The 12500-nt window shown below is 43.9% G+C and overlaps 1 protein-coding gene across 6 annotated transcripts in view; it reads right to left on the bottom strand.

Moving 5' to 3' along the window:
- The window catches only part of asmt (acetylserotonin O-methyltransferase), a 38485-nt gene that overhangs the window by 9629 nt on the left and 16356 nt on the right, over positions 1 to 12500 (bottom strand). For all 6 annotated transcript variants that reach the window (XR_013816936.1, XR_013816937.1, XR_013816938.1 and 3 more), the window contains exon 5: positions 6085 to 6203. Coding sequence is in view for 2 of the 6 variants with exons in the window: in XM_079822533.1 (XP_079678659.1) it covers positions 6085 to 6203 (119 nt within the window). In the remaining 4 variants the exon portion in view is untranslated. The remainder of the gene's footprint in view (positions 1 to 6084; positions 6204 to 12500) is intronic.

The raw sequence follows: 12500 nt of genomic DNA, 5'->3' as shown, positions 1-12500 counted from the left end.
TGAGTGCGTGGTGGCTCTGTAGGCTTAAACTTGATGCGAGTGGTAGCCAGTGCAGAGAGATGAAGAGTGGTGTGACGTGGGTCCTTTTGGGCTCGTTGAAGACCAGACGTGCCGCTGCATTCTGGATCATTCGAAGTGTTTGGATCGCACAAGAGGGGAGTCCAGCCAGAAGCGCATTGCAGTAGTCAAGTCTAGAAATAACCAGGGCCTGGACAAGAAGCTGTGTTGCGTGCTTTGTTAGGAACGGTCTGATCTTCCTGATGTTGTAGAGCGCAAACCTGCACAAGGGAGCTGTCTTAGCAATGTGATCTCTGAAGGACAACTGGTCATCAAATGTAACTCCAAGATTTCTGACTGACTTTGAAGGGGAAATCAGGGATGTACCCAACTGGATAGTGAAGTCATGTTGCATAGTGGGACTGGCGGGAAAGATGAGGAACTCAGTCTTTGCCGGGTTGAGCTGTAGGTGATTTTTACTCATCCATGCAGAGATGTCAGCCAGACAGCTGGAGATTCGTGCAGCTACTGTGGGGTCGTCAGGTTGGAATGAAAGGTAGAGCTGAGTGTCATCAGCATAGCAGTGATATGAGAAGCCATGTGCCTGTATGATGGGACCTAATGAAGTAGTGTAAATGGAGAAAAGGAGAGGTCCAAGCACTGAGCCCTGAGCCACTGAGCCCCCATGTCTGGTCCCTGGACGGGACGCAGAGGTTCTAGGTGACTTACCACAGGCTGTGGTAGACACCATCACTTCCACCAGAGCTCCCTCTACAAGACGGCTATATGCGCTGAAGTGGAACCTGTTCGTTGATTGGTGCTCTTCTCACCGAGAATACCCCCGAAAGTCTTCGGTCAGATCTGTGCTCTCTTTCCTTCAAGACAGGTCGGAGCGAAGGCTGTCTCCCTCCACCCTCAAGGTGTACATTGCCGCTATTGCTGATTTGGTGAATGGTGAGTCCTTAGGCAAGCACGATCTGATCGTCAGGTTCCTGAGGGGGGTGAGGAGACTAAGGCCCAATCCCATTTCTACCCCTTAGCCCTTCTCTTTCCCCTACCCCTTCGTTTTGCGCGTTCACGTGAAGGGGTAGGGGTGTCTCGATTCTTTTTTGGCTGGAGTGGTAGGGGTAAGGGGAAGGGCCAGATAGCCCTTCAAACGAAGATTTTTCAGGACCACACCGACTCCGTGCTGCTAGAATGTGTGTGTGTTGCCACTCGGGATCGATTACTTGCGTGTCGCCTGGCTGCCCGTTTCTCCGTAGCTTGCTAAAAGCACTATTTGGGTGATTTGAACACACATTAATAATAGTTTAAAAATACATATCTGGTCATCCTTCATAACGCAGTCGATATTTACATCACATTTCGTCTGTAAACTCTCGCGTTACCAAGGCAACGACTGACTTGACTTATAACGTATGAACATTATCGCAGCACCACCGTGGATAACGAAAACATATCCGTACCGGCCGGCTCGGATCAGCACGGAATGGAACGGTTCATAAACAAAGAGAACAGTTTGGTCCAATGGAAAAGCGGCTTCACTAGTCTTGTATGTTCTGTATCATTCTGTATCATCTTAGGAAACTCTGGCTCATATGATTTTGAACTGAAAACGAGCGGCATTTTATTAAGTCCAAATACAGCGCAAAACTCTGTTGGGAGGGAGTAATTTGTTAAACGTGCTCGCGCCTGATTTCTGTGAGATATAGCCTACGCACTTCATTGCTGTTCATACTGGTTAAATGTCACAGGACATTATAATAAATTAAACGGGGTATGACGTGTAATGGTATAGTAGTGGTGTCCCATTTCTTAGGGGAATATTTTCACCCCTACGCCTTGGCACTCTGTTTCAAGGGGCAAGGGGAACAGGTAGGTGTAGGGGTAGGGGAAGGCGAAGGGGTATAAAATAGAACTGGGATTGGGCCTAAATCCGCCTTGTCCTCCCTCTATACCCTCTTGGGACTTAACTCTGGTGCTGACCGCACTGCAGAGGGCGCCCTTCGAGCCTTTGCAGTCAGCTGAGCTGAAAATCTTGTCTCTAAAGACAATACTCCTGATTGCATTGGCCTCGGTTAAGAGGGTAGGGGACCTGCAGGCATTTTCAGTCGACGAATCGTGCCTGGAATTTGGGCCAGGCAACTTTAAGGTTAGGCTGAGACCCCGGCACGGATATGTGCCCAAGGTTCCCACCACTCCCTTCCGGGACCAGGTGGTGAGCCTGAAAGCGCTGCCCTCAGAGGAGGCAGACCCAGCCCTGGCTTTTCTCTGTCCAGTCCGTGCCCTGCGCGTCTATGTTGACAGAACGCAAAGCTTCAGGACCTCAGAGCAGCTCTTCGTCTGTTACGGAGGCCAGCAGAAGGGAAAGGCTGGATAGTGGATGCCATTGTCTTGGCGTATGAATCCCAAGACGTGCCCTGCCCACTCGGGGTTAGAGCTCACTCCACCAGGGGTGTAGTGGCTCGTGGCGCCTCGCTGACAGACATTTGTAGAGCTGCGGGCTGGGCGACACCTAACACGTTCGCTAGGTTTTATAGCCTACGTGTAGATCCGGTTGCTTCTCGTGTGCTCGCTTCCCATAGTCAGTAACACTGAAGTGCCCGTTCTAAGTGTCGGCTTGCTGCGCCCTTCCCTTCCTCATGGAACGGATACGTGCGCTTATTTTCTCAAGTCGAGTTCCCCAGGATTGGCGAACCCTGTTGAGTCCTCCGCAACCCGCGGCAGTCGGATGTGAGGGAGCATCCGACGCCAGGTCTGGCACTTGTATGCATTGGTGGAACTTGTGTTAGGCTGGGTTCCGTATGTTGCGACCCCTATGGCGGTCCCATATGTGTGTGTTCTCCACAGTACAGCTCCCGTGTCTTTCCCTCGGCAGAGGCTCCTCTGCCGTCTCAGTATGGTGTCGTTTCCCCGCCTGCAACAGTCCGGAGCCACCCCTGGGACTGCCGTATGTTGCACTGCCCAAGGCCAGTCCATACGTGTATTCTCCACATGGTAACTCCCTCCGGGCATGATGTGGCTTCCGCAGCGTCCCTCCTGGCACACTTTCCCAGCATTATCCAATAGTGGAGTGGAGCTAAGTGGATCTTGCGGAACAGCAGTGTGATTCTCCCTGCGTGAATTTCGCCACCCGCTTTAGAACAGGGTCTGAGGGGCTCTAGCTGGGCGCTGGAAGTGGTAACAAGGGTTACCATAAGTAACCGAGACGTTTTGAATTTATCGTTGGTGTATTTGACCATTTTTGTTTAATTTTTTATCAATGCCACATGCCTTGTTGAGTTTAAAAGCATGTACCTCTCTCTCTCTCTCTCTCTCTCTCTCTCTCTCTCTCTCTCTCTCTCTCTCTCTCTCTCTCTCTCTCTCTCTCTCTCTCTCTCTCTCTCTCTCTCACACACACACACACACACACACACACACACACACACACACACACACACACACACACACACACACACACACACACACACACACACACACACACACACACACACACACACACACACACACACACACACACACACACACACACGGTCTCTCTCTCTCTCGCTCTCTCTCTCTCTCACACACACACACTCACAGATTTTTTTTTTGTGAAATGTGAGGACATTCCATAGGCGTAATGGTTTTTATACCGTACAAACCGTATTTTCTATCCCCTTACACTGCCCCTAAACCTACCCATCACACACACACACACACACACACACACACACACACACACACACACACACACACTGCCCCTGCCCCTAAACCTACCCCTCACAGGAGACTGTGCAGTTCACTTTCTGTGAAAAAAAACGTCATTCTGTGATTTATAAGCATTTTGAAAAGTGAGGACATGGGGAACGTCCTCATATTTCAGCCTCTTTTTGTAATACCCATGTCATTATACACATTTGTGTCCTAATATTTCACAAAAACATGCCCACTGTCTCTCTCTCACACACACACACACACACACACACACACACACACGCACTCACTCTCTCTCTCTCTCTCTCTCTCTCTCTCTCTCACACACACACACACACACACACACACACACACACACACACACACTTGCAGTGTTTGTCATCTTCCTGTTGGAATGTCACATCAGAGATGAAGTAAGTGATAGTGTGTGTTAGTGGCACAGATGGATCATCATTAGTCCTAACAACAGCAGTCCTACAGGTGTCAGCCTGATGACTCCTCACACACACACCAGTGCTGTCCGCGCACTGAGCGATTAAAGCCGACACACACCTCGCCTCTTCAATAATTGAAGAGAACTCTTTCAAGGCACTTCATGGAAGCAAAGGAAAGCTGGCGTGACATTTCAACACACACACACACACGGATCATCATGCACATGTTAGATCAGGGTCTTCTGTTTCTATACTTGAGAACTGATGTCTTCGTAGAGAATACAGATGTGTAAATATATTCACAGAAATTTGGTCAAATTTGGGGTCAGTAATATTTTTGACAAAAAGTTGAAATTGGCATACTAAACCAAGATTAAAAAAGTTACAAATATACTTATTTGTCATAATTTTGACCAAGTAATAATTTAGAATTTTTGTCATTATTTAGGTTTAAAATTCGATTTTTTTATGTTATAATTTTGTTTTTTATGTCATAATTTTGACTTAAGTCATCATATGATATTTTAAGTGATAATTTATAATTTGTATATCATAATTTTGACTTTTAATGTCATAGTTTTGACTTATGACAAGTTGAAATTTAAACTGAAATTATGACCTAAAAAGTCAAAATTATGACATAAAAAACTAAATTATGACAAAAAAAATCAGCATTTAAACCAAAATTATGACATACAAATTCGAAATCATCACTTAAAATATCATATGATGACAAAAGTCAAAATTGACAAAAGTCAAAATTGTGAAAAAATAGATTTTTTTTTTCTTCATAATTTGCACTTTTTTGTCATAATTTTAATTTAATAATTTAGAATTTAAATTTTTTTTTACATAGTTTTGTTTTTTATGTCATAATTTTGACTTATTTCAAGTTGAAATTTATACCACAATTATGACCTAAAAAGTAAAAAATTATGATATAAAAATTCTAAATCATCATTTAAAATAACATATGATGACTTAAGTCAAAATCGACAAAAGTCAAAATTGTGACAAAGTGGAAATTACTTAATTAATTTTTAGTCATAATTTTGACTGTCATAATTTGAACTTTTTAGTCATAATTTTGATTTAATGATTTAGAATTTTTATGTCATCATTTTGGCTTAAATTAGATTTTTTGTTATGTCATAATTTAGTTTTTTATGTCATAGTTTTGATTTATGACAAGTTGGAATTCAAAACGAAATTATGACCTAAAAAATCAAAATGATGACATAAAAACTTAACATGTCATGATGATTCAACATTGACACAATAGTAAGAAATGAGAGTGATTAGTGAAGGCTCATGTGACACTGAAGACTGGAGTAATGATGATAAATTCAGCTTTGATCATAGGAATTAATTACACTTTATTATATATTCACATAGAGAACAGCTGATCTTCACTGGAGGAATATTTCACTGATTTACTGGATTTATGATCAGATAAAATGAACAAATCTTACTGACCCCAAAAGTTTGAATGGTAATGTGTATAATACTTATACAATATAACACATGACTGTTGTTTATGCATTTTGTGCAATTGTAGTCTATAGCAATTAAATATGATACTAATAATGCTTTTAAGAGCATTTTTGTTTGCTCTTCTCAGTGTTGAGTGTGAAATCAGACTCAGCTCCACAGCGCCATCTGGTGGATTCTTTGCCATTTTACCCTTAAAACTGTCTGTAAGCACATGTGAAAATATGGCAAGCCTTTTTAACATTTAATCCTTAAAACATAGTAGTATCTATTTTTATGCTACTAGTACTTACTTCAATTCTAATGTCTATTCCATTAGGTAATAGTGTTTATTCTTTTGGTAAATAGATAAAAATAGATACTAGTACGTTTTAAGGATTAAATGTTAAACGGGCTTGCCATACTGATGTTACAGCGTCATCTCTCAGGCTCTGGTTAGCATGAGCAGTTAAGCATAACGTCTTACCTCCGAGATCACAGATGCATCTGAACGGAGACAGATCGAACGCGGTGATGACATCCCGGCCGCAGATGTTCCAGATGGAGTTCATCAGCTGCATGAACTTCACCATCTCCTCATCCGACCTGAAACACACACACACACACACACACACACACACACACACACACACACACACACACACACACACACACACACACACACACACACACACACACATACACACACACATCAGCGTGTCACACACCTGAAGAACACAGTTTTATCACTTAAATCGATTGTTTGGGTCATTTTTGGACACTTTCCGAATCAGATCGGTGCATGGAAACATACAAACTGTATTATTTGGGAACAAGAAAACAAGCCACGACCACAAGACTCGACTCGGTTTGCTCTTTTCAAACTGATCCGACCTACGACTTTCGTTAAATGGACGAACAAACCTAAGAGAAGTCCCTTTGACTTTCATTGAGGGGGTCAAAACTTTTGTACAATAAGACGATAAAGAGTACGTAATAGGGATGCAACACTACAGTTAGTCCACGGTTCAATACATACCTCGGTTTTTAACCACGGTTTTCAGTTCGGTTCGGTTCTGATGGCTTGTCACATCAGTTTTTTGTTATTCTATTCTTAAGCGACAGGAACAGCAAGAGGTTAAAGAGAAAAAATACTTTTTATTGCAATACTTTTTCTTTATTTTACTTAAAAAAATTGAAAACCCTTACTTAAACTTAAAACTTTACTTAAAAAAACCCCTTGTATTCCTAGTGTATTGTAAAATATAAAATAAATAAATATATATATATATATATATATATATATATATATATATATATATATATATATATATATATATATATAGAGAGAGAGAGAGAGAGAGAGAGAGAGAGAGAGAGAGAGAGAGAGAGAGAGAGAGATTTACACTGGCAGCTCAGAGCTGTACAGCAGCATTTAAGTATGAAATTGAATGAATAAATGTAAAAATAAAACACTAAATAGACTTCACTATAAAATATACATTGATTGTTATTAAAGCTACTGTATTAATGTTTTTCAGTCAAGAACTGTGAGTGATAATCTCTTAGTTTTTTGTTGTTGTATTAACATTAAAGGGATAGTTCATTAAAAAATGAAAATTGTCATCGAGAAATTAATACAGGTTTGGAACAATATTAGAGTGAGTAAATAATGACATCATTTTGTCCCTTTTTTTGAACTGTCCCTTTAAGGACAGCGTGTTCACTTTAGGCTGCGCTGCTGTCAATTAAAGACCTGCACGCATCTAATTTACAGACACACACGATTTTACTTTCACTTTAGACATAACCGACTGTGTTTATGTTAACCTTGTGTGTATTTGGCAGTATTAGCGCAGCAACACTACTTAGTCCATTAATCGCGTGTTTGACAGACGTTTAGTGCGCGCGCTCGGAAAAGTGCATGTTAAAACCGGCAAGGTTTTAAAACGCATGCAAATAATGAACTTTGGTGATTGTGAATAACTATAGTGTCCCGTGAGAATAACTCTAACACTAACGTGTGATGTGAATGTATGTCGCGTTGTTCAGTATTGGAATGGAGGCAAATTTGAGAATTTGTAGAAAAATAATTAATTCAATGCAAAACCGAAAAAAAACGCAATTCACAAGCGCGTATTGACCCGTGAATGCCGTACCGAACGGTTCAATATTATATCGAGAATTGTGGCATCCCTAGTACGTAAGCTGCCTATCACTCGCAAAGCTTAACTATCCCAGGACAACATGCTAAAAGATGCTAGCAACATGCTAATCCATGTAAGCAACATGCTAGCAATGTGCTTAATAATGCTAGAAACATGGTAAATCATGCCACCAAAATGTTAAAACATGCAAGTAACATGCTAAGTCATGCTAGCAATTTGTTAATCAGGCTAACAACATGTTAGCAATGTGCTTAATCATGCTAGAAACGTGTTAAATCATGCAACCAACGTGTTAAAACGCATGATAGTAACATGCTTATTCATGCTAGCAATGTGTTAATCATGCAAGCAATGTGCTAATAATGCAAGCAAAACATGTTACCAATGTGCTTAATCATGATAGAAACATGCTAGCTAACAACATGTTAAAACAAGCCAGTAACATACTAATTCACGCTAGCATTGTGCAAATCAGGTTAGGAACATATTAGCAATGTGCTTAATCATGCTAGAAAAATGCTAAATCATGCTCCCAACATGTTAAAAACATGTTAGTAACATGCTAATTAATTTTGCTAGCATGATTACCATATTGATAGCAACATGTTAGCAATGTGCATTAATGATAGAAAAACGCTAGCAACATGTTAGCAATGTGTTTAACCATGCTATAAATATGGCAATTCATGCTACCAACATGTTAAAAAACATGCTAGTAACATGCTAATTCATGCTAGCAATGTGCTAACCATGCTAGCAAAACATGTTAGCAATGTGCTTAATCATGATAAAAAACATGCTAGCAACATGTTAGCCATGTGCTAAATAATGTTAAAAACATGTTATCAAAATAATAAACCTTGAACGTGAAAAATCATGCTACCAACATGCTAGTTACATACTAATTAATGTTAACAATGTACAAATCATGCTAGCAATGTGATAAATCATGTTAGCAACATGCTAGTAACATGCTAATTACTATTAAAAATGTGTTGATCATGCTACCAACATGCTTAACCATGTTAGAAAATGCTAGCAATGGGATGAATCATGCTATCAATATGATAATAACATGCCAAGTAATGATATCAATGTGCTAATCATGCTAGAAACAAATGCTAGCAATGGGATGAATCATGCTATCAATATGATAGTAACATGCTAAGTAATGCTATCAATGTGCTAATCATGCTACACATTTGGTAAATCATGCTAGGAACATGCTATCAATGTGTTAAACCATTCTGGAATCATGCTAGCAAAATGACAAAACTGTCAATTCAGGTTAGCTGCATCCATCCATCCATCCTCTTCCACTTATCCGGGGCCGGGTCGCGGGGGCAACAGTCTAAGCAGAGACGCCCAGACTTCCCTCTCCCTAGCCACTTCCTCCAGCTCTTCAGGGGGAACCCCGAGGCGTTCCCCGGCCAGACATAATCCCTCCAGCGTGTCCTAGGTCTTGCCCAGGGCCTCCTCCCGGTGGGACGTGCCTGGAACACCTCCCTGGGAAGGCATCCAGGAGGCATCCGAAATAGATGCCCGAGCCACCTCAGCTGTCCCCTCTCGATGTGGAGGAGCAGCGGCTCTACTCCGAGTTCCTCCCGAGTGACCGAGCTTCTCACCCTATCTCTAAGGGAGCGCCCAGCCACCCTACGGAGAAAGCTCATTTCGGCCGCCTGTATCCGGGATCTTGTCCTTTCGCTCATGACCCACAGCTCATGACCATAGGTGAGAGTAGGAACGTAGATTGACCGGTAAATCGAGAGCTTTGCCTTACAGCTCAGCTCCTTCTTTACCATGACAGACCGGTACATCGACCGCATTACTGCAGAAGCTGCACCGATCCGTCTGTCAATCTCCCGTTCCATCCTTCCCTCACTCGTGAACAAGACCCCAAGATACCTGAACTCCTCCATCTGAAGCAGGAACTCTCCACCAACCTGAAGTAGGCAATCCACCTTTTTCCGACTGAAAACCATAGCCTCGGACTTGGAGGTGCTGATTCTAATCCCAGCTGCTTCACACTCGGCTGCAAACCGTCCCAGTGCACGCTGGTTTGAGGAGGCCAACACGACAACGTCATCCGCAAAAAGCAGCGACAAAATCGCATGGTCCCCAAACCGGACGCTCTCCGGCCCTTGGCTGCGCCTAGAAATTCTGTCCAAAAAAATTATGAACAGAACCGGTGACAAAGGGCAGCCCTGCCGGAGTCCAACATGCACCAGGAACAGGTCTGAGTTACTGCCAGCAATGCGAACCAAGCTCCTGCTCTGGTCGTACAGGGACCAAACAGCCGTAAGCCCCGGACCACATACTCCCAGAGCACCCACCACCGGATGCCACAAGGAACACGGTCAGACGCCATCTCCAAATCCACAAAACACATGCGGACTGGTTGGGCAAACTCCCATGAACCCTCCAGCACCCTGGAAAGGGTATAGAGCTGGTCCAGTGTTCCACGACCGGGACGAAAACCACACTGTTCCTCCTGAATCCGAGATTCCACTATCGGCCGAATTCTCCTCTCCAGTACCCTGGCATAGACTTTCCCGGGAAGGCTGAGAAGTGTGACCCTCTGTAGTTGGAACACACTCTCCGGTCCACCTTCTTGAAAAGAGGGACCACCACCCCGGTCTGCCAGTCCAGAGGTACTGTTCCCGACCGCCATGCGATGTTGCAGAGGCGTGTCAGCCAAGACAGCCCCACAACACCCAGAGACTGGAGGTACTCATGGCGGATCTCATCCAACCCCGGTGCCTTGCCACCGAGGAGCTTTTTAACCACCTCAATGACTTCAGCCCTGGTGATGGACGAGTCCTCCTCTGAGCCCTCAGCCCCTGCTTCATCAATGGAAGACATGTCAGTGGGATTGAGGAGATCCTCGAAGTATTCCTTCCACCGCCCGACGATATCCCCAGTTGAGGTCAATAGGTGCCCATCGCCACTGTAAACAGTGTTACTCCACTGTTTCCCCCTCCTGAGGCGTCAACGGTTTGCCAGAATCTCTTCGAGGCCGACCGATAGTCTTTCTCCATGGCCTCACCGAATTCCTCCCAGGCCCGATTTTTGGCCTCCACGACTACCCGTGTTGCAGTCCGCTTGGCCTGCCAGTATCTGTCAGCTGCCTCCGGAGTTCCACAAGCCAGCCAGGCCCGATAGGACTCCTTCTTCAGCTTGACAGCATCCCTTACCTCCGGGGATTGCCGCCTCGACAGGCACCGGAGACCTTGGAGGTATCGACAATGGAGGTGGAGAACATGGTCCACTCAGACTCAATATCTCCAGACTCCCTCGGGATCCGGTCGAAGCTCCGCCGGAGGTGGGAGTTGAAGATCTCTCTGCTCAGCCAAACGTTCCCAACAAACCCTCACAGTGTGTTTGGGTCTGCCGAGTCTGTCCATTTTCCTCCCCCGCCATCGGATCCAACTCACCACCAGGTGGTGATCAGTTGACAGCTCCGCCCCTCTCTTCACCCGAGTGTCCAAGACAAAGTCGATCATCGACCTCCTGGTGCCATGTGCACTGATGGACACCCTTATGCTTGAACATGGTGTTCGTTATGGACAAGCCGCACAGAATATATTTATGCATTTGGCAGACGCTTTTATCCAAAGTTTTATCCAGTGCCCTTATTACAGGGACAATCCCCCTGGAACAACATGGAGTAAAGTGCCTTGCTCAAGGACACACTGGTGGTGACCGCTGGGATCGAACCAGCAACCTTCTGTGTGTCAGTTCTATGGTTTAACCCACTGGACCACCATCTCACATATCCAATAACAGAACACAGCTCGGGTTCAGATCAGGGGGGCCGTTCACCAGGGTGAACTCCAACACATGGCAGCTGAGCTTGGGGGCTGTAAGCAATGGTTAGCTGCATGTTTAATCATATTAGAAACATGTTAAATTATGTCAGAAAAATGTTAACATTAATCATGCTAACAACATGTTAAAACATGCTAGAAAAATGTTAAATCATCATAGCAACATACCATGATCATGGTAGCAATGTGTTCATCATGCTAGCAACATATTAACCATGCTTACAAAATGTTAAATCATGTTAGAAACATGCTAATTCATGCTAACGATGTGCTTTTAAGTAATTTCAAATTGTCAGTCAAGGCTTTGTCAAGCCAACATCAACGTTTGTTCACAAACCTGACTCATCTTAATACTACACGAGCACTGATCCAGTGGACTCGCTCTCACGCTAGCCAAATAGCCCAAACCAACAGCTCTAAATCACCTGTGATTGACTCATGTGGACATCAGGGGCAGAAGGTGAGCGGACGCCTCCCAGCTCTGGGTCTGTTCTGATGTCCAGGACTCGCAACGAGTTTGATCCAATTCATAATGTCGCATTCCAGGACCCAAATGTCAAGCTTTTCATAGGAGAGTCGCCCGCGGTCAGCCCGGCTCGAGCGGTAACCTGGACTTCACACACACTGAATTGGACAGCCCAGCAGGAGCCGCGGCGCTTAAGATCTGCTCAATCTGGAGCATGTTCTGCTCTGACCTCACCTAACGTCTCTGAGGAGAACACACCATCAGACATGTTTGTACAGTCAGCTCAGGTACTCCCTAAAATAAACACCCAGAACAACCTAACAACCACATAGCAACACCCTAGCAACCACATAGCAACACCCTACAAAACCACATAGCAACACCTTAGTAACCGCATTGCAATCTATTAATATTTAAGCTTTTTAAATTCGTCTAGACTCTA

The sequence above is a fragment of the Gobio gobio genome (genome assembly GCF_949357685.1).
Source record: "Gobio gobio genome assembly, chromosome: 7".
Classification (NCBI taxonomy): domain Eukaryota; kingdom Metazoa; phylum Chordata; class Actinopteri; order Cypriniformes; family Gobionidae; genus Gobio; species Gobio gobio.
Note: the sequence above shows the minus strand (reverse complement) of the source record. Positions and strands in the feature narration are given on the sequence as shown.